The sequence below is a fragment of the Tachyglossus aculeatus genome, chromosome 25 (genome assembly GCF_015852505.1).
Source record: "Tachyglossus aculeatus isolate mTacAcu1 chromosome 25, mTacAcu1.pri, whole genome shotgun sequence".
NCBI classification, from domain to species: domain Eukaryota; kingdom Metazoa; phylum Chordata; class Mammalia; order Monotremata; family Tachyglossidae; genus Tachyglossus; species Tachyglossus aculeatus.
In genome coordinates, this window is record NC_052090.1 from 11,325,574 (window position 1) to 11,349,257 (window position 23,684).

The window sequence follows — 23,684 nt, forward strand, 5'->3', positions numbered from 1 at the left end:
AACTCCACTCTGCTGTCCAGAATGTTCTCCTAAAAAAACCTGTCATCTCTTCACTCCTCAAAAACCTCCAGTGGTTGCCTATAATAATAATAATAATGGCATTTATTAAGCACTTACTATGTGCAAAGCACTGTTCTAAGCGCTGGGGAGGTTACAAGGTGATCAGGTTGTCCCACAGGGGGCTCACAGTCAATCCCCATTTTACAGATGAGGTAACTGAGGCCCAGAGAAGTTAAGTGACTTGCCCAAAGTCACACAGCTAATTGGCAGAGCCGCGATTTGAACCCATGACTTCTGACTCCAAAGCCCATGCTCTTTCCACGGAGCTACGCTGCTTCTCGTAGCGTAGATGCCCATCCATCTCCGCATCAAACAGATACTCCTTACCATCAGCCTTAAGGCATTCAACCAGCTCTGCCCTTCCTAAAATATCTCGCTGATCTCCTATTATAACCCAGCCCACACTCTTCGTATCACCAGGGCTGGAGCCTTCTTATCCCATTCCACTTCTCTACCTTCTTGACCATGCTAGTAGGGATGTGCTAGGAAAGAGGAGATGTAGGGGTGGGGAAGTGTCAGGGGAGGCCTGGGAAATGGAGAATATATACATACCTGTATATATGTATATATGTTTGTACATTTTTTTTTACTCTATTTATTTATTTATTTTATTTGTACATGTCTATTCTATTTATTTTATTTTGTTAGTATGTTTGGTTTTGTTCTCTGTCTCCCCCTTTTAGACTGTGAGCCCACTGTTGGGTAGGGACTGTCTCTATATGTTGCCAATTTGTACTTCCCAAGCGCTTAGTACAGTGCTCTGCACACAGTAAGCACTCAATAAATACGATTGATGATGATGATGATGATGATGTACAGAATGAGAGGAGGGAGGAAGGAACCTCAGGTAAAGCCCTGAGGCTTCAGGGGTAAAGAGGATCCATTTTGAAAACAGGTTGAGAGGCTCTGAGTCAATCTGTTGTAGAAGGGAGACTTCACAGGTTTTTAAGGAAGATTTGTTTAAGACTTCTGGGGCAATCAATCAATCAATTGTATTTATTGAGCGCTTACTGTGTGCACAGCACTGTACTAAGCGCTTGGGAAGTACAAGTTGGCAACATATAGAGACAGTCCCTACCCAACAGGGGCATATACTCTGGTATATTCACAAGAGAGTAGGAACCACGCAAAATCCTCAATGATGCTTCTTCTCCTGAATAACTTCCTTTTTTCCCCAATCCCCTCATCAATATTAGATTCTGACCTACCTCCCTGACTGCTGTGGATATGAACTGGAGATGTTTGCCTCCTACGGAGGGCCATTTTTTTCCTCTTCCAAAGACCACACACTTCACTCATTTGGTCATCAGGCAAGGCCATCTAAAAAGCAACAACCTTTCCCCAAGATATAGCATGTCAGCATTCTACACAAAGGTTGCCGTGCATAAATGGGTTAAAACCTCTAAAAGGAAAATCACATTTTCAATTAATTTTCATTATCATTTTCTTTCCTCTTCCTATTATTTGGCAATGGAGGGATGAGAGGATTGTAGTGAAAGCGAGGAACTGTGTGACTGTCTGTGAGACTGACTTCAACTGAAATGAAAGGACAAGGGTTGGTGCTCCAAGGCTCTTCTTGATACCAGATGTACCAAGACCTTTACCCTCATAGCATTTGGGGCAGGAATAGGTAGCCCAGGCCGCACCTTGACTTAACAAGGATAATAACTACTTTGAAATTTGTTAAGCATTTACTATGTGCCAAGGACTGTACCAAGCATTAGGATAGGTACAATACAATCAAATCCGATACAGTCCTTGAACTCGCAGTCTAAGGGAGAGTGAGAACAGGGATTTGATCCCCATTTTACAGATGAGGTAAGTGAGCACTGAGAAGTTAAGAGACTTATCCAAGGTCACTCATTCAAGTAGCAGAGCCAGGACTAGAACCCAGGTACGTGCTGCTGGGGCTGTGGGAAGCTAAGATGGCAGCTCCACTTCTGACCCTCTGCCAGCTGGATGCGGTGACACCCTCCCAGACTGTAAGCTCGTTGTGGGTGGGGAATGCGTCTGTTACACTGTTCTATTGTACTCTCCCAAGCACTTAGTGAAGTGTTATGCACACAGTAGGCATTCAGTAGATAGGATTGACTGAGTGACACAGGCCAGGAGTTGGGTGCTCATCATCCTCACTAGGCAGCAGGGTGATCTGATGCTACTCTCCCCCCAATCCCCCTGCCACCAATGCAAGCAGCAGCAGTGCACAGGTGGGCCAGGCAAACTGACCAGGTAAGAGTACCACTTCCCCACCATGGATTGCTGGGCAACATGCCTACTTTCGTCAGTCCTCACATATGCTGGAGAAAAAGGTTCCCTCTCCGTGCCAGTCAGGTCCAGGGCAGCAAAGTGGCAGTGGAGGAGGGTGAGGAGAAGGAGGAAGGGGTGAGTGAGATGGCAGGCACAGGGCTTTGCAACTCTGATACATACCCTCCTCCTTTACCAGAGGAAAAGAACTAGGAAAAAGTTTTATTTTTCTTTCTCTCTGTCTCTCCCCCATCCATTTTTCTTTCCTCCTCTCCTCCTCCTCATCATCAATCGTATTTATTGAGCGCTTACTGTGTGCAGAGCACTGTACTAAGCACTTGGGAAGTACAAGTTTGCAACATATAGAGACCTCTACTGTTTAAAATTATGTGATTGGCTTTTTACTCCCTACCTGTTCAAAGGTTTTAGACTGTTTGGCCCTTTAACTGTAAAGGAGATCATTAAAATCACACTGCCAAGTACCTAACCTGATAGCTCCTCCAGTTAACAGAAGGTGGGGCAGATACTTCAAAAACAAAGTAACTGCTATGCTTTTGACCACTCTCACACTTAACTGAATTGATTTAGGTTCCTGAAGGTGCGGTGAACCTCTAATTTGTCTTGCTCCACTGGGCAAAGGTCCGGAGCAGAAGCTAAGACCAGGAAATCCATTGTTTGAGTACTAATGACTCTTTGAAATGGTGCCTATCACTCATTTCAGATACAAATGGAACTGTTTGTGATATTTTCTACAGGCAATAACAAACTAAGCATTTTTCAGGTGAATAAATGATTTTTTTAAAATGAAGTACTCATTCCAGAGGCTTGTTCTTCTTTTCATTGGATTAACATACAATTTACAATTTATATGTTATGGTGACACTAACTGGTCCACTGAAATTACAATCCAAGCACTCAACAATAACCCAAACCACCACCAAATTTACTAGCCCCTTTGGTTGCTTCTGATTCATTCATTCATTCATTCAATCCTATTTATTGAGCACTTACTGTATGCAGAGCACTGTACTAAGCACTTGGGAAGTACAAGTTGGCAACATATAGAGACAGTCCCTACCCAACAACGGGCTCACAGTTTATGTATGATCCCTGCTCCCCGCCTCTCCCAATATAATTTCTATTGTCCTGAGTTAAATCAAAATGCACTGCACATACCTATGTGAATATTAAATTCCTGACCTTTAGCATTTCTGCTAGACTCAGTTCCAGCCCTTAATGCAGAGAATCTACTAACTGAATAGTTCAGCACTGGAATTAGGACTCTAAAAACTCCATTTTCCTACGATCCAATAGAAACGCATTGTGAGCTCTAAAGGTTATGAAGTATTGCCTGGTGCTCACATTCTAATAATATCATACTAAAGTTGAAGACATACCTTACAAACACGAGTCAGATTTTCTGACTGTATAGTTACACATTGGGGGTCTCAATGCCAGCTGCTGCCAGGGATGCTGAGAGCCCTACACTTCTTCCTGGCCCTGCCCCACCACTGTCCTGACTCTTGCCCTTTCTATTTCCCATCCCTCGTCTCTAGACTGTGAGCTTGTTGCAGACAGGGAACGTGTCTACTAACTCTGTTATATTGTACACTCCCAAGCGCTTAGTACAGTGCTCTGCACACAGAAGTGCTCAATAAATGTGACTGACTGATCCAGTTGAGGTGCTTTCCGCCAGATAGAAGACCGTTTTCCGGATTGCGCGTGGAGATGGGCACGGTCTTTCTGGCAGAATTTCGGACTAGAGTTGACTTCTATCCACTTGGAGCCTCCAGTCAGGTGGAGAAGGTTAATCTGGCAAAATGTGGAAAAGTTGGAAATAATATCCGTCGGAATCAGACTACTAAATAATAGTAGTATTTGTTAAGGGCTTAGTATGTGCCAAGCAATGTACTAAGTACTGGGGTAGACCTAAGATAATCAGGTTGGGCACAGTCACTATCCAACATGGGGCTCGCATTCTAAGTAGAACAGGTATTTAATCCTCATTTGAAGATGAGGAAACTGAGGAACAGAAGAGTGACGTGACTTGCCCAACATCACAGCAGGCAAGTGGAGGAACTAGGATTAGAACCCAAGTCGTCTCTCATAAGAAATGTGAATTTGGGGTCAGACAAATGGCCTAACCAACTCTGTTGGAGAAATAGTATGATGACTACCCTCCTTGTCCTCTATCCTAAAGGCTATGGCTGTGCCAGTGAAAACCCTTCACTTTTCTGTATACATGCAAACTTTGTAGCCTTTTTTGTAGCCCTCTTGTAGCCTTTTTTGGTCTTTTCATCCGTTAATTTAATAACAACATAAGAAAACGATTAAGAACAGGAGATGGGCAGGCATCAAGGTTTCTGTGCCATGAATAGAAGAGAGACTAAGTAAGGTATCTGGCACAATCCCCATTAATGTGAGGTTGGCATTTAATGTTAGGTAAAGTTGGTTCTAAAACGGAATTTTCTACATAATGATGCTCCTCAAAAACTACCTGGACCCATGGAGGCTTTCTTATATAAATTTATCAATTCTTTCTTTCTATTAGGACTAGAACAGTGGGTAAAAGGTCAAGGTCTCAGTGCTCTCACATCATTTGGCCTCTCTTTTCTACTTCTGGGATTAGGAGGTGTGTGTTGATCTTTTCAAAAGAATGCATAACCACATTCACATATAAAACAATCATAGGCCATGTGGAAGAAATGAAAACTTGACCTTTAAAACCCAATTTCTGCAGGTCACATCAAGTAGTCTGATAGTAGCTTAGATTTAGATACTTCTAATATGAGCATTACTTTTTTTAGGGTGTTTGTTAAGTGCTTACTATGTGCCAGGCACTGTACTATTTCTGATGGGTTTATTTGAATTGATGCTAGAAGAAATGTGCTTTGCACATAGTAAGTGCTTAACAAATACCATTTTTAAAAAATGTGTTTTTACTAATTCCTTTAGAAAACATAAGATGCAAAAAACCTTCCATTCAGAAGTCTAAGTACATTGCCAAGTGTGGTTTTGCCTCTCATTATCTGCAGGTAGAATCATCAAGCTTTCAGCAGAAGGAGGAAACAGTATGAAAAACAGAATTTTAAAACCATATTTAGGAACCCTGAAATTGCATTTTTCCTCAATCCAGGGAGAAGCAGAGTACAAAGATTGAGAAAGAAAAGCCGCAAACATGGGTGGAAAAATATGCCTTTAACTCCCCCATCTCGCCTCCTTGCAGACTGAACTGTCATCCCACAAATGACCACTTAATACAAAGATTTAGAATGATATTTTAATGGCAGTGCTAGGAGTCAAGTTCTCCATCTTCTCATAAAAAGATCAAAAACCTCTACATTTGTTTTTTTCTCTAAGACACAATGGCTCTAGAAGCACACATAACTGCCCTGACATGAGGCCATAAATCAGATTTCACAAGAGTTCTGCAATTATCCATAATTTGTCTAAGGAGACATACTTCCTGTTTTAAACTGTGTCTTTGTTACAGCGTCATGACTTTGATTTTTGACAGTAGTGTTTTATAGGTGTTCCTTTTAGTTGTCTATGCTAGGAATTTATTTTTGACACGTCCTTCTACACTAATGGCAAATTTGCCTACCAGAATAGAAACAGTGTCAAAGCCCCCCAAAGACTATTCCAGTAATTAATCCAATCACACGTTGGAGAGCTCTGGCTAATGAAGATGCTCTTCTTCAGAAAGAGCAAATAGATGGAGCTGTCGAGGAAATGCAGGCTAACCCAGCTTACTGCAGGTGGACATCTTCGCTTAAATCATGTTTCAAAGATGTTTTACCACTTTCTCAGCCCTCTTCTTCCCGTCCCCAATTTCGCCATGCTGCTTATAAACAGGAAATTATAGGCACTGCCTAAAAATGCACGTTTCCTAAAAGATACACTTTCAGAATTAGATGCCCTTTGACATGAAGGGTGGGCAACGGCTTTTACTTCAGAGTTTGATCTGTGCCATTTTATTACTATTCGAACGTGTTGCAATAGAGTGGAACTCATACAGAGCGTCCAGCCGACACTTGGATCTGACAGCTCTGTTCAAGCTGCTGCTAAGACAACTACCTAGAGGCAAAAGTCAGGTCAGTTCCCAACACATATGTCTGGACCAAAATGGCTTTGTCAGAAACCTAAAAGCCACCTATGTTTTACTCCATGGTCACCTGAAAGCTACGGTGTGCAAATAATCTTGTGCAAATGGCCTTAGCCAAGCCAATCCAATCTCCCCTTCAAGCCTACTTTCTGATCTGTATCTCCACCAGTATACTCTGAAGTAGACCTGGTGGTTTCTAATAGCGAACACCTCCTTACCACTGAAATTTCAGTGTAGAGGACATGCTTATTCTCTTTAAATAATTAGTCCAGTCACATCTGGATATTACAATACTAGCCAAGTAGCAATGTGATATAACCTCAACCTCCTTCCTCTGCAGCAAAGCACCAATTGCTTCTTTCAGATGCAGAAACCTATTGGTATTTATTAATGTGTTAAAGAAACTCCATATTAATGTTAAGGACAGGTGGGAAGACTTTAACACAGAACAGGTTTTCCTTTTTCTAGATCACCTCAAATTTGTGACACAAAAATGAAAGAAAATGGCTGGATAGTTCATGGGAAAATAAACTGTGCTGATATCAGGTGGGGGAATTTATAAAGCATTCCAATTTGCAATACTTGGAACGGTCCCCGGAAATAAAAAGTGCAATTCTTTGAGATTTATTTTTTTCTCTTTTTCACTGATGAAAATTCTGTTTCTGTTTTATTCATAGCTAATCAGTGAAGGACTCTTTCAAATAAGAGGCTTAATTCTCCTGTAATTAATCATAATACAGACAAAAATAGTAGTTGAAGGAGAAAATGAGGAGAAGCACAGCCTAGTAGAAACAGCACGGGCATGGGAGTCAGAGGACCTGGGTTCTAATCCCAGCTCTACCATTTACCTGCTGTGTGACCTTGGGCAACTCACTTAACTTCTCTGGGCCTCAGTTTCCTCATCTGTAAAATGAGGACTCAATGCCTGTTCTCCCTCCTACTCAGACTGAGCCCCATGTGGGACAGTGCTGTGTCCAACCTAACCTGATTAATTAACCCCAGCACTTAAAACAGTTCTTGACACATAGTAAGCATTTAACGAATAAAATAAAACTAAAAATTTTTAATTAGTTCATTTTCAAATTATACTAATCAAAGTGAAAACACTCAATATCTTGAACTGACTGGATAGCTGATCTGAAGTTTCTGCTGATCTCTAGAACCGAGGAGATATAAGCTGTAGTTATTGCTAATCTATTGTTCTTGGCACTCACCTACATTTCATCTGGACTTAACAAAAGAGATTTGCCCCCAAATAATTGTCGCTTGAAAAGCCAAGAGGATAGAGGGATGAGCCTGGCCTGCGATTCATCAAAACCTTCTTTTCTTTACAAGAAGGTCACCTTTTCTCTCTTACAGTATCTTTTTATTAGTAGTAGATTAATCTCACACATTCTCCCCACATATTAATCAATCTATCATTAGTAATTATTGAACACTTACAGTGCAGAGCACTGTACTGAACGGTTGAGAGAGTACAACAGAATTAGTAGATAGCATTTAATCAACCGTATTTATTGATGCTTACTATGTGTAGAGCACAGTACTACGTGCTTGGGAGAGTACAATATAACAGAGTTGGTAGACACATTCCCTGCCCACAGCGAGCTTATAAACATGATTCCTGCCCTCACGGAGCTTACAATAGAGGTGGGTGACAGACACTAAAATAAATTACAGAAAGTCATTAGGGAGGATGTATGGAAGCGGCAGTTGTGGGAATAAAGGGTGAGGTGATGATACTTGGAGAAAGAGTAGGATGGCCACCCTCTTTGGTCAGCCATCCTAAAGGTTATAGATGTGCCAGAGAACACCCTTCACTTGTCTATAGATACTCAAACTTTCCCTCTGGCTATGGTCTTTGCATCCATTAATCCTAAGTAACCTCATCGTCAACAAGTTATTTAAACCAGTTGTTCTCTCTTTCTGAATCCACAGTCCCTACTTGCCATATGCAAACATCAATCCAAACCAAAGACCCATCAGTCAAGTGGGCAAAATCAAAAAAAAAAAAAAAGACTGCAGAAATGTGGGAGAGGTCAGGGCGCCGACAAGTGATTATGCATACAATGCTAGTCTTCTAGACTGTAAGCCCGTTCTTGGTTAGGGACCGTCTCTATATGTTGCCGATTTGGACTTCCAAAGTGCTTAGTACAGTGCTCTGCACACAATAAGCACTTAATACGACAATGAATGAATGAACGCTAGGACAACCCTGCAAGCTATTAAAGAAAAACTGATGATAAATGAACATGTCCATCACCAAAGTGATCTACTATCTATGAAAGTGTCTACACATAACAGGAGCAATCTACAATCAGGGTTTGGAGATACTCTCTGTGACCCACTACATGGTAGACAATGGCCATATTTATGTAGGCTTTTCATCCCTCCCATGCTAGAAGTTCAATTTAACAATCTCATCAATGCTGTTTCCTTCCATGGCCAGTCAGAATCAATATTCTGTGTTTCCCCTGTGATGATGGGACACATATTAACCTGCACATTCATGGATCTAGAAGTAGAGCAGGACCTTTCAAATCTCAGTACTATCCTTGAGCCAAGCTTCTGGCTCAATACCTTCTTTGGAATTTTCTTTTGCTTCACTTAACAGAAACAATGTCAAAATAGCAGGAATATAACCATGCTTGAGCTTATAATGTACCCATATACTCTACTCAAAAATTGGAGTAGGGTAACTTCAGACTAGTCAAAATCCTTGGCCTGCCTCCACTTAAAATACTTAGAGAATATAAATTCAGAAATAGTTTCAATCATTGAAGACCATAACTTCTAAAATTATCCTTTGTTTTCTTAAGAATTTGTTCCTTTCCATAAAAGGCTGAGCAGAGTGTTTCTGAAATTTAGTGACAAACCACAGCAAAAAAACAAGAATGAATTTGAATTGTAATAGTGTGCTCAGCACCAAACTTTGTAGAAGAGGTTGTTTTGTTCAGGGGATCAAATATCCTATCATACAAACCCTAAATGTACAGCCGTGAGTGAAACACTAGATTGTTTGAATATGTTTCCTTTGGATTTAGTCTACATGGTCACCCATGACTCCCAACAGCTGTTAATTGTCAAAAATTACTTTGCAGACAATTAAACTTGCATGTTTGCATGGTTATTTTAAAATGAGCTACTTGCCAAAGTAGAACATTAAAATCAATTCTTCAAATATACATTGGGTAAATATTCATTTCTGAAAATACTGCGATTCCAGTGTTCTTATCCCAAAGATAAGAATAATTATGTATTGAATCAGTTTCTCTAACAATAATAATAATAATAATAATAATGGTATTTGATAAGTGCTTACTACGTGCCAAGCACTGTTCTAAGCACTGGGGAGGTTACAAGGTCTACAAACTCAGTCAGAATTCAGCCAATTCCCATGAAAACCATCCAAGAGGAAATATTGTATAATAGGCAATACATATGTTATGGAGCTCCCTTTGTTCCTGACAATTTGGGCAGGGAGTATTCGTTGTTGTACATGAGACAATTTGGGTTTTTTGTCTCAACTTAGCTTCAGTGAAGGAAGCCTGTAGATGCCCCAAGTTTTTCACATCCACTGCTCTCCAGACTTTATCCCAAACGATGCCTTACCAGCTAAAAAAGTTCCGGTCTGGCTTCCTTCCAGAGGTTCTTGGTGAAGTCAGATCCCCTCCTACTGCATCAGCACTTTCACTTACATGCTGCCCTGTCTCTGAAATCAGAAATCTGTCTTCACTGTGGTATGGGGGCGGCCACAGAGGCAGTTTTCTGTTGGGGCCCTCCTTTTGAAACTAACTGAAATGTGACAGCAGTGAAAACCCATCAGCAAAGAGTCACAGAACACATGAAATGGTTCCCAAATGATCCTGTCTAATGAGCTGTCCTGCTTAGGCAAGGGTATGAAATCAAGAACTCATTTAAAGAGGCCAAGGCTCCATCAGGAAACACACAAGGAAAAAAAATCACCTGCAGAAGCCTGATCAGACCCTTGGCAACTTTGGCAACAAGCTACAGAAACTCTAATCAGATGCAGTGCTGCATCCAACTACTTATTTCAATTACAGGGAGCTCAACAGATGTTTTTAATGAGCACGATGAAGAAATACTTGTAACAAATAAAAAGTGCTCATAAATTCATACCCCCCAAACCATGAACTTGTCTATCTTTACAGGTACAAAGCATGTAATTTTTCTGTCCACACTAAAGTGTGTGCTTGGGCGGTCAGAAGTTTAAACTAAACATACTAGAAAATAATGTTAAATAATATGATACAAAATATTTGTATTTTGTACACTGTCCAGATAGATTTGTGACAGGATATGTAGCATTTCTATGGCACACTTCAAACAGGATCCAAAAGAAGTTTAAATATACAGGAAACTAATTAAGCTTCACAACAACTCCCTGAAATAAAGTAGCACCATTACAGTTTATATGCATAATCTCATGCCAGAGGAACTCAAGTACTACCTAAGGTCAATTAGCCACACACACCCACAAATGGAAGCAAAACTCAGGCTGGCTTCCAATTCATTTCTAATTTTTCAGGTACACTGGAATATCAATTACTTGTTAAACCAGATTCTCAGACTGAAGAGAACACAATCCAAGGGGAAGTCAAGAACTTCTGGAAGACCTAGGGACACGCCAAATTTTATCCCTGTTGTCATTTGGGAGTTTTTCAAGAAACAGTAATTTGAGAAAAGGGTCTTTCCAGTCCAATTCTCAGGCATCCCAGTAAAGCAGACATGCTTTCTTTCCCAGTATCCCCAGTCTGCAAGCCAAGGGAATGGATAGATGTCTCTTCACCTTAAAGTTGGTGAAACTGTTATTTCATAACAATAATAATGATGGTATTTGTTAAGTGTTCACTATATGCCAAGCACTGTTCTAAGCACTGGGATAGATACAAGGTAATCAGGTTGTCCCACACGGGGCTCACAGTCTTAATCGCCATTTTACAGATGAGGTAACTGAGGCACAGAAAAGTTAAGTGACTTGCCCAAAGTCACACAGCTGACATGTCGCGGAGCTGGGATTAGAACCCATGGCCTCTGACTCCCAAGGCTGGGCTCTTTCCACTAAGCCATGCTGCTTCTCTAGCACCTTATGTCTTAAATGATTATTGGCCCCTGGGATACTGAAACAGAAACATACCATTTTGTCCCTAGTGGCTTGGAAGAATCAATGAAACTCCCCAGAGGGCTTGAACACGCTTGGCAGACATCCCTGAAAGGGGGGGAATTTCAGCTCATTATATATCCACACATACAAGAACCTGTTTTATAGTATTTGTTAAGCACTTCCTATGTGTCAGGCACTATAGTAAATCCTGGGATAGACAGAAGATTAAAAGTCCCTGTTCCTCTGTCTTAATCTCCATTTTACAGATGAGGTAACTGAGGCACAGAGAAGTGAAGTGACTTGCCCAAGGTCACACAGCAGACAAGTAACAAAGCTGGAATTAGAACCCAGGTCCTCTCCCAGTCCTGAGCTGTATCCACTAGGTCCTGCTGCTTCTCATTTTAATCAATGGTTATTCTGTGAATTCATAAAAAAACATTTTCCCAGTCTCATGTACATCAGAAAGATAAAGGACCATTCACTCTCCTGTATCTAGTCAGCAGAGTGCCCAGCCTTCTGTATTCTGTACACTTAAGGACCAGCAGGAAGACTCCCGACCTCAAAGTATCACAGTACCTGCTGCCTATCCAGTCGCATCCTCTTCGCTGCATTCCTGCTCTCACTCTCACAGGCTGAGGCCAAAATACTCTCTGCAACTGCCGAAGTAAGGTGAGAAGGAATTGGTCGAGACTAAAAAAAAAAAGGGGGGGGGGGGGAGAGAAAAAGAAGAAAAATAAACAAGAAATAAAAACGATTAATAGGGTCATAAACAGGCTGTTGATTTCTTTCACAAAGCTCACAGGAGAGCCACATATGTAGGAGGATCCCTTCATTGCAAAGTAATTTATATCAACGGAAGGAGGAAATGGAAATTGTAAAGATGAAAAATGAAAACTAGTTAGAGGTTAAAGCTGCAGTTGGTACACAGATCCATCATTATTTTTGCACAGCTCCACTGCCCAGTGTATTTGGTTTGGTTCATTAGGCTGGATTTGAACAAGCAGTAGTATATTCCCTACATTCCAAGAGTTTTCTAGCTGTCTGGATCTTGCTAACACAGTGAGTAATCCCTTTATTCTTTGTAGCATGTGACAGAGGCCAGGAGTGTTTTTTAAACTCAGAGACCACATGCTATGCGGTTGCAACAGCACTCAAACATGACAGATTGTCAGAACATCTCAAAGAAGTCTAAGAAGTAGTTATGAATATTTACAATGATGCTGCAGTGTGATTGATATCATTAAAATTATTTTTTAAAATCTAAACCTACTCTGACGCAATAACAAATAACAGTCCTAAAGCAAGGTAGATTAATTTCAAATGAATGTGGTGTATTTTGCTAACATATGAATTTACATTACCAATTTAATAATATTTTCAAATTTGAAACAGAACATCTACATGAACCACACTAAAACAAATGAATCCCTCAAATTTATGGCTGTACAAATGACTCTAAATGCCACAGAGCTCTCTGGACCAATTTAGGAGAACCAAGGATTATTCCCTTTCTTTTCTTGGCAATTACTTGCAGAATCATCTCACTGCTAGATGAGGCACTTAATGAATATTGAAACCTGCTGTCTTAATTAAGATACTCAGAATAATAGAGAGAAATACCCTGAAAAATATACCCATTAGAGCAAAACCTTTACATTCTTTCAATATTCAAACATATTTCTGTAAAGCTAATATATCAGATGTTTATACGTTATCATTAAATTCGATGTGTCAAACTTTAGATGCCCCCGACCAGATGAAAATGGAATTTCCAAATTGCTTAAACGTTTTCTAAACAGAGGAGCTGAGTTCAGTTTTCTAGGTCTATATACAACATAAAATTCAGCATAACGCTAGAAGCATGTTTAAACCAATAAAACCGTAAGTTTCAGAAAATAAGCCATTTATCCTGCTACTCTCAAAAGAGCAGGCTTTCTAGCATATGCTACCCATTCAAACATTTAGGAAAGAACCACAGTTATGCTTTTAAATATTGGTGTGAGTTAGCAGAAATCATTTTGGCTCATTAGAAGTCACCCTCAATTATTTTGCCTTTTGAAAGTAGCTCCTTTTGGTAGAAAGCTGGATGTGCATCTAATGTAGTCCTCACCTAGTAACCCTGTAGGGTCTCTAAAGTAATAAATGCAGTCTGCTCTCCCATTACATATGTCAAATAACAGTGTCACTGTTGAAGAGGTCAAACCTCTTCTAACGACACGCATCTGTTGGAAAAGAACGTGGCGGGTTGGTGGGGAAAAAACCTTAGACACATGCTTTCAATGTTGGCCAAGGCTTGCATGTTAAGATGCAAACTTTGCGAGAAGCAAAGATCTTCAAGAGGCTCTCACATCTTAGGAGAACTGACTATGTAATTGACAGTATTGCTGGAGATCTATTTTAATTAATTCTGTTTGGTTATTTTGAATCATGGTTCTTTCGATAGTATTTATTGCGCTTTTGCTCTGTGCAGAGCACTGTATTAAGTTCCTGGGGGACTCCGATAGAGTTAGACATGATCCCTACAATCTTGCAAGGGAGTCACACACTACCCATAGTAAGAAGGGCGAAACAAGAGTTCCAAGATACAAACACAGTTGCTACAAGGGGGTGAGAGGAATGCTCCTTCAATGGAGTGCTTAAGTGACACAGAAGTGTTGAAGAGGCAATAGTTGGGAAATAGAGGAGAAGGAAGAGCACTTAATCCAGGAAGGCCTCTTGGAGATGTGACTTCAGAAGGGCTTTGAAGTTGGGGAGAGCAGTAGTCTGTAGTACATAAAGGAGGAGGGAGAATTAAAGGCAAAAACGATGGTGAAAGAGTTCAGCTGCAAGACAGGTGCCTGCCGTGTATTGTTACACAGCAAGAAGGTTGGCTTGAGAGGAGCAAGGCACAGGTCTCCTCACTCAGAGCCCTCCAATGGTTACCCATGTCTCTCTGCATCAAGTAGAAATTACTAACCATTGCTTTTTTTTAATGGTATTTGTTAAGTGCTCACCATGTACTATACTGTACACTACTGTACTATGCTTATTATACTAAGTACTGGGGTAGGTAAAAGATAATCAGGTTGTTCACAGTCCTTGTCCTACCTAGGGCTCAAAGTTTTAATCCTCATTTTACAGATGAGGTAACTGAAGCACAGAGAAGCTAAGTGACTTGCTCAAGGTCACACAGCAGACAAGTGGCAGAGCTGGAATTAGAACCCAGGTCCTCTGACTCCCAAGCCCATGGTCTTTCCACTGTCACACTGCTTCTCAGGGTTGAGGCATTCAATCAGCTCTCTCCCCATTCCTTATCTTCACTGCTCTTCCACTGGAATTCAGCTCACACACAGTTAGGAAGCCTGAGAGGAGCAGCCAGAGAGGTAGGAAGAGAATCAGGAGAGGACTGTGTCAGAGAAACTAAAGTTAGCTAGCTCCCACAGCCGGAAGGGACATCTGGAAGGAGATGGAGATGGAGAGGGGGAAGGAGAGAAAAAGGGACAAAAAGAGGGAGAATGGGAGGGAGAAGGAGAGGGAGCACTCCAGCTGGGAAGTAAGTGGAGGTTAATAATAACAGAAATAATTATGGTACTTCTTAAGTGCTTACTATGCATTAAGCAATGTTCTAAGCTCTGGGATACATACAAGTTAATCGGATTGGACACAGTCCCTATCCTATATGGAGCTCACAGTCTTAATCCCCACTTAACAGATGAAGTAACTGAGACTCAGAGAAGTTAAATGACTTGCCCAAAGTCACACAGCAGACAAATAGTGGAACCAGGATTAAAACCCAGGTCCTTCTGACTCTCAAGCCTATGCTCTATCCACTAAGCCACCGAACAGGACTGTAGAAATGTCTTCCCCCAAAAAATCCTGGGGAAAAATCAAGACAATTAATCATACTGGTAGTGGCCTAATCTGGGTAAGGCAGGGATATTAAAACAGCACATTGCTACCCCAAAAGTTAGACTTCAAGTATAAATCTATTCAAAGAAGAATAAGCAGGAATTCCTCTAGTTCTGGTCTAAATCAGATGAGCACCTGAGGATCCATAAACCTATTCTTTTTGCTGCAGGGGCTGGGCAAAGAGGCAGGAGAAGCAAGTCCATTAAAGAAATGGCCACTATTTCAGTATGCTGAACACTATATCTTCCACTTTCCAAGGAGAAATATTAGGTCCCTCTCTTTGCCCAAGGTAGAGGATGAAGAGAGCCTAAATCCTTTGGTTTTCAAAACTAATATTGATAGTAATCAAAACATAAGATGTATAGCTGCCCTCTGGAGTTTGAAGATTGAACACTGATGGTGGAATTTATCTGTGTGTGTGAGACTCAGAGTGGCTGACAAGACTGATGTATACTCAGGAATTCCCCCATCATGAATCTGTAAAGCCCATTCCTTGCTGGGCTGATGGCAATGCTATGCTACTTATGCTTCTACAAACATAATCAAACTATTTTGTGATCATCTGTTCCTCATGTACAAAATCTTTTACACAACTGAAGTGAAGCAGAAATCAGATGAATTAGACAGGTGACAATGGCATTTCTCATCTAAAACATGCTGCTTTGGAAAAAGACAGGATTCTCTTATTTAAGAAAAAGAGTTAAGTGAGATGTTCCTTTTACAATCTGTGCCCTTGACAAGAAAGCTGAGTAATCTAAAATAAAAGTCCTTATCTATGACATTGCTTAATCTGGAAAGAAATTTACAGTTGGTCATAGCCAAGTGATACCTTCTCGTCCATATTAAGTTAATTAAAAAGTGTCTGAATTACGTGTCAAGGCACAAGATTTCCTTGCATTAATAACCTATTCAAAGTGCAGTCATCTCTCAATTATTTAAAGAAGGGCTGAAAACCCTATATGTGGATTATCCAGATTTCTGGTTCTGCTCCTCCTCTCCCACCCCCACTGCTCATAATTTTCCCAAATCATTGATTAGGAGCACCCACTGCAATCGGATCTCCTGTTCCATGATTTGTTCATTGTTTAGCCCCAGGCTCCTGATGGAGATGCATCCTCTAACTAGTGGATGCAATTAAACTTGGGGATATTCAGTGGGAGTTCTTCATGGTATCCCTCAAACTCACGTTTATGGAAAATTCAAGGTTGATGTCATTTTTTGAAGCCCTCCTGACAAATAATTAGCAGTTATGTATATGCTAGAAATTCCTGGAGAATGTCACAACTTTTGACTCCAGGAAGTCTGGGTGCTCAACATAACTTCTCTGCACCAGCAGAGAGTGGACGAGAAAGTATGTTTGGAAATACAAGTCTGTATTTAGCAGCTCATGGAAATAGGGTGCTTTGGCAACTTTTAAAAATCGAAGGGAAATTTTGGTGGACACCACATGAAAAATAACATATGCCTCACAATCAGATTTGAGATCTGTATAAAGTCTCTTTGATTGCTCTAGACTAAGCTTATTGCGGGCAGGGAACGTGTCTACCAACTCTGTGGGATTGTATTCTCCCAAGCACTTAGATCAGAGCTCTGCACATGGTAAGCACTCAATAAATACCACTGATGATGATTATCTTCAGAAATAAAAGCAGATCCTAATAAGGAATTCACTATGAAATTTTTCAATGAATAAACATGTCCAACTGCCTCTTGCCAGAAACTTGAAGGGAGATAATAGGAAACTGAAGATTTGTAACGTATTTCTTTCCCTGGATAGACAATAATGCTCACTACTCCTAATTAATTTGACATCATTAACTGTCACTCTCTAGATGGCTTCTAAATGGCTCCTTCTTTAGCACTGCTCTTATCTCAGTAATTACCTACACTTAAAGGAGTGGTGACAGTGTCATTATGTAGATGAATGATTTGGCATGCTTATTCTAGCATCTTCTTTAAAAAGTAATTTTTTAATTGCTGCTAAGGTACCCAGATATATGCTTCCTTGGGGATGTAACAGTAAAAACTAATATTATTTTGGAAGGCTTGTATACAACAGCTAGGATGTTCTATTCTAGGGCTCCTCCTTTTAATATGCCTAGTATAGTGCACCACACCAAAGAGATGCTCAGTAAATGCAACTGCTACTATTACACATTTAAGGCACAAAATAGATCCAGTTAGATTTACACAAATAATGGACATTTAATGACATGCAAAATCTTAGATAAAGATCAGTTAATGATGGCAGCGACCATAATAATAATAATAACGATGGCATTTGTTAAGCGCTTACTATGTGCAAAGCACTGTTCTAAGCACTGGGGGGAAAGAAGGTGATCAGGTTGTCCCACGTGGGGCTCACAGTCGATCCCCATTTTACAGATGAGGTAACTGAGGCTCAGAGAAGTTAAGTGACTAGCCAAGATCACACAGCAGATGTGGCAGAGCTCGGATTGGAACCCATGACCTCTGGCTCCCAAGCCCGTGCTCTTTCCACTAAACCACCCTTAATTTTGCAATCTGTTATTTGGAAAGTAGATGTGCCTGTATGTTACAGCCACAGATAACATTCCATTCTTTTGAGTTTATCAAAGCACTTTAGAAGAACTGAACAACTGTGTCAAATTTGTTACCTTAACATGCTTTTAGGAGCTTTCATCCAAAGTATACAAACCACATTAGAGCTATTTCCTTACAGACCATCATGTGATACTTTCTGTGAAGTAAGTAGCAAATATTAATTCCTAACTCCACTTTGAGGGTAGCTGAAGCCCGGAAAAGATCACATACAAAATTAGAGGGGAGGTCAGAAGCTTACATAAAACACAGATGCAAGTTAAAGAAAATGAAATCCTCAGTTCAGAAAGTGAAATCCTCTTCACCAGCTCCAAGCTGCAGGGTCCTTCGTTCCAACATAAACTATAAACACCACTTGGTACCCGAAATTCTCCCCAGAGTAAGGAACACATGACATTTTCTAAGGTGTCAAGAAGCTGGCTGTTCCAACCCTTGTTATCTCTCTTGTGTTAGGCTGAAATACCTTGCCATAAGAACCAAGAAATAAATTTAGCTAATTTCACCTATTTACTGACATGCTCCAAATCCTCATCTGTAAAAATGGAAACAAGATACCTACTTTCCCCAACTCTTAAGATTGCAAGGATCCAGGGGACAAGGACTGTGTCTGAATTTCTTTTATAAATCCCAGCACTTGGACAGTGCTTTGGCAAAGAGAAACTTCTCAATATCATAATAATCATTACTCTAAAAAAACAGCATACTGGTATAGTACTGAGTTACATGTAAGCTAAGGCATGAACTGTCCCTAGTCCATTTTGCGGCAAGAAGTGTCATCTGGGGTAAAAACCACAAACTACTAATAGTCATTGGTCATGCGGTCTCCATTGTACAATCAAGAATCTTTTTTTAACTGTATTTTGAGCTGGAGGTTTTCTTAACACCCCAACAAGGAATATTTATAGCTGTTCAGGCCTCTGAATATTTTTGAGCTATCACATGGCCTAGAATAATATGGAATCATATTACCTTCGGAAACAATCACAGGTTGAATATTACATATTTTTGCTCATGCCTCCACCACAAAACATAAAAAAAATGAAATAAGTTGCATTTAGTTCAAATGTGATGAAAAGGAACTGTCCAGGAAAAATACAACTCCCCTTCCCTATTTGATAAACCACAAGGGCATTCAGCTTCTGGTAATATCATTATCTTATTTTGTTGCAGTTCTGCATAATTCCTGAATCACCAAAATTCATTCTCCTGGCAGTTGTGGGTAATAGTGATTTTCCAGGAAGTATTAGTTTATTTTCCTACATGAAACAGAAAGGCATATAAAACTCATCAGTGTTAAAAATGCTCCCAGCCCAGATACTGTTCATGTGGCTCACTGGAAAAGAGCACAGACTTTGGAGTCAGAGGTCATGAGTTCAAATCCTGGCTCCACCAATTGTCAGCTGTGTGACTTTGGGCAAGTCACTTAACTTCTCTGTGCCTCAGTTCCCTCATCTGTAAAATGGGGATTAAGACTGTGAGCCCCCCATGGGACAACCTGATCACCTTGTAACCTACCCAGCGCTTAGAACAGTGCTTTGCACATAGTAAGCACTTAACAAATGCCATTATTATTATTATTATTATTATTTTCTGAGCAATCTTCTATTGTGACAAATTAATTAATTATTTGGAATGAAAGCTTAAGAGAACTTTAATGTTAAATTCTACATGACACAAATATCTCATTATTTGGTACAGTTTCTCAAATAACATATACGCTTTTATGCAACTTCAGATGTCCTAAATGTCTTAAATGACTCAGCTAAACCATAGAAAGGGAATTTTGCATTTCAATTTATTTAAAAAGTAACTTTAACAAATGAAATTGTCTAAAATAGCAGATCAACCAATTCCAATTTAACATTATTTCTGCTGTCACATGAAGCTGATGGTAGGCATTTTGTCATGCTGATTCATCACATGAATGGTACTGCCTGTATTTAGCCAGAGCTAAAGAAGTGAATGTTAATGATACTTGCTATGCTCTATAGTGGCATGTACAGTATTTTGTTTCTGTCAGTTTCCTACTTTACCTAACTACGGAATAGGTTAGGTTTGGCAGTCTTTATTCCATCTGTCTCTCTTCACCTGTCAAGTTTTAGACAGTATTATTTAGTGTCATAAATAACCACATTCAACTGGTGATTTATACACATAATCAGAGGTCCCATCTTCATCTTCTCCCTCCCCCACATCATTCACAACACCTTGGATGAGAAATGGACATGCCATTTTGCTACTGAAAAGGCGAGTACCCATTTTAAAGCTCACTCAAAGATATTCTGTATACAAACGTTATTCCAGCTTTTCTAGTCTTAAGCAAAAGGACCCAAAGGCCAAATTAAAATGCTTTTCAATTTTAAATGATACAATATTTCATATTATTCACCAAGTGGTAGCAAACTGAGAACTGGAACTGAACATGACATCCTGTCACTTCATATAATTGAAAGGCTCCCGAGTCACTAAAAGTAATGTCTTGCATTTCCTTATTTGAAGCTCCAGCTCCCAAGAATATTAACTTTGGAAAATCATGACATTTATGTACCATTGTTGGGGAAACTGCGTTAGTAGATAAGTTTAATAGAACATCTATTTAAACTGAGAAAACAAACCTACAAATATCAAATACAAAAGACAGTCCCCCCACCCCATCTATTATTTTAGCTACTAAAATAATGATCCATTACTTTTCTTGTCTTCTCCTCCTGGTTTACAAGATCTATTACTATTCTGACCCTTGGAAATGGATCTTGCAATTCTCTGATGGATCAATTCAACAATTATCCCAGTTCTATCCCTCTTACAGAAAGCTAGTTTGCTGATGAATGCTACTGAAATTCTGATTCAGCTTAAGACTTTATTAATCTCTTATTCTCTTTAGAGGTGACAGAAAGAAAAAAAAGAATATGAATGAGATGCTCCTTTCCAGTGGTTTCTTTTCACATTTTGTTTGGGTCCTCATTTGCTATGGAATGTCTCTAGACAGACCTGTGAGCTCTATTTCTCCCAAGGATTTTCTTATTCAATGAACAAAGGGAATGAATTTAGGAAAGATGAAAGGCAAAAGCAAACGGGGGGAAAGAAGGAAAAACTTCTAACCTGACATTACCAAAAAAAAAAAGGAAAAAGAAGCAAAAAGACACTAAGATGAAAACAAAATAGTGTCATGGATTTACATATGGGGTTTTGATGGAAACTAGGGCTGGGTTTTAAGTCAAAACTCACCATCTCAAAACCACTTCTTTTCATCCGCCTGCAGGACTTGAGGTAAGTACGTATACGCTTTCTGGCACGTTCTTGATACTCAGGGAACTGTCGCCTGCATGAGTCAATGATAGCCTGGATCTTTTCTTTGGGCTGCTTAGAGATTGGGACCATTCGGTCCAAGTTTTCATCTACAAACAGCCTGACAAACATCTGTTGGCAAGAGGGAGACAGAGGAGAAGAGTTTGGAGGGCTGCTCTCTTCTCTTTCTAGCTTCCTGTCTTGATCACTGAGAGACAAAATATACCTTTTCTGGCTTTATGCACTGCAGAACTTTGCAGTGGGAAGCCAGAAAGTTTAAGCAAACAACTCTGTAAGGATTTTCTGAAGGGGTGGATAAAAAGAGAGAAACAGACAGGCAGAAAAGAATAGACTATCACGTACAGAAATTATGAAAAAACAACAGGCTGGGAAAAATAAGTATTCCTTAACATTTTCTCTTATATGATAACATGATAAATATGATGGCTATTTACTAACACTGCACCATGGATAGTCTAGTCCCCTATGACAAATAATTGATTGTTTTGTTCATGCAGGATTATACGAATTTAGGAAAGTAACAGAAAACAGCTGATCATGACTGTACTTGTCAGATGAACAAACTGAGGTCCCCTCATTCCCAGGGCAAACATGCACACTCACACAACACAAAGTAGTCTACTCCGGCTGGCATTTGGCCATAGAATTTCTCAACAAATCACAGTGGTTCTGGTATTGGGCTGGACAGAGATAATGTGTACTTTCACTATCCACTGGTAACTTAAACAAACATGCCTCTAAAATAGCCACCTACCCACAAGCCACAGTGTGAAAACGGAGTAGTAAAACACAAACCACAACATCAATTTTGTAAGACTCACATTAAAAGCTTTCAGCCTCTCAGCTTCTACCCCGTCGGTCTCGTTCACCTTCTCGGCATCTTCGGGCTCATCGTGGTCATCCTCATCCTCATCCCCTCGCGTCAGTGACAGATCCTCAGCCCCTCTGTCCGCACCCTCATTCTTTCCAGAGTCATAGCTTGAAGAGCTATGTGCAGGGGACTGGGAAGAGATGGGAAAATACGATTTAAAAAACACAACATTTGAAACCTGCCCTGAATGATGAAGAAGAGTCTTCACCATTTGCTCCAGCTCTGCTTTAAATCAATGGGTTTAAGTAGTTTCCTGGAGTTTGTGAGCCATTACTCTATCCATTCATGCTATTTATCCCCGATCAATAGCAGAAGGGAGAATGTTTTCAGGACCTGGAGTATCTTCATTCATTTGCTACACAATTTGTGAAAGAGGCAAGTAAACAAACCAATACATGGTATCCCTGAGGTGAATTCTAAAATCACTGTTTTGACATGCAGTGGACTTGAGACTTGTTGGAAACAATGTAACAAAGTTTCCTCCAAATTAACCATTACATTAGGAAAAGTGCAGACTGCTTACTTCAAGATATATTTCAAACACCCTGCAACAAATACGACAAATTTAAGGCGAGACACAATTAAATTTGAAAAAAAAAAATGACAAACGAAGATTATAAACGTTAGAATTTATACCTAAGTATTCAGAGAATGACATGTTAGTTTGCCAACTACCAGAATTCAAGGGTGAACACAAAGAGTGAATATTCTATTTTACAGACGTGTTTGGTTGGTCATTGCATACAACAGGAAGGCTTTTCCCATTTCCAAGTTCCACAGTTCTCTACTTTTAGCATTGTTATCCTCCTCTGAAGTTTTTTCTTTAATCTCCTACTCTTCAGCAACTGCCACCTGAGGCTTGTTCAGGGATTCTACAGATAAACCAGGGTCAGCCTGGCCTGGACCTAACCTCTGGTGGCCCAGAACTGGCCAATAGTCCGGGGGTGTGGACTGGAGGCTCATAATGGATACAGTACAGGCCTGGGAGGGGTCATGGGTTCTAATCCTGACTCTGCCACCTGTCTGCTGTGTGACCTTGGGCAAGTCACTTCACTTCTCTGGGCCTCAGTTCCCTCATCTGAAAAATGGGGATTAAGATTGTGAGCCCCATGAGGGACAGGGACTGTCCAACCTGATTTGCTTGTATCCACCCCAGCGCTTAGTTCAGTGCCTGGCTCATGGCAAGCACTTAGCAAATACCAAAATTATTATTATTATAACAAAGAAGTCCTCATGTTCCCACACAAGCTCTGTTCTCCCCAAGACTCTCACCCCATTATGTACCACACCATCATCCTCCCTCTCTCTCAAGCCTGTAAACTTGGCATTATTCTCAACTGATCTTTCTCAGGCAACCTGTACATTCAGTTCTTGTCCAATTCCTGTTGGTTCTTCCTTCCCAACATCTCTTGAATCTGCCACTTCCTCTCCATCCAGATGGCTATGATGCTGATCCAAGCATCTATCATACCTCACCTAGACTGCTGCATCACCCCCAATCC

At 40.3% G+C, this 23,684-nt stretch overlaps 1 protein-coding gene across 7 annotated transcripts in view; it reads right to left on the minus strand.

The window, feature by feature from the left end:
• NOL4 (nucleolar protein 4) overlaps positions 1–23,684 on the minus strand; it is a 252,054-nt gene that overhangs the window by 34,257 nt on the left and 194,113 nt on the right. For 4 of the 7 annotated variants that reach the window (XM_038766647.1, XM_038766653.1, XM_038766649.1 and 1 more), the window contains 3 exons: positions 22,133–22,312; positions 21,231–21,422; positions 12,111–12,224 (listed from right to left, as the gene is read on the minus strand). In XM_038766647.1, the coding sequence (XP_038622575.1) occupies positions 12,111–12,224; positions 21,231–21,422; positions 22,133–22,312 (486 nt within the window). The remainder of the gene's footprint in view (positions 1–12,110; positions 12,225–21,230; positions 21,423–22,132; positions 22,313–23,684) is intronic. The other 3 variants (XM_038766654.1, XM_038766648.1, XM_038766651.1) reach the window with 1 other exon arrangement.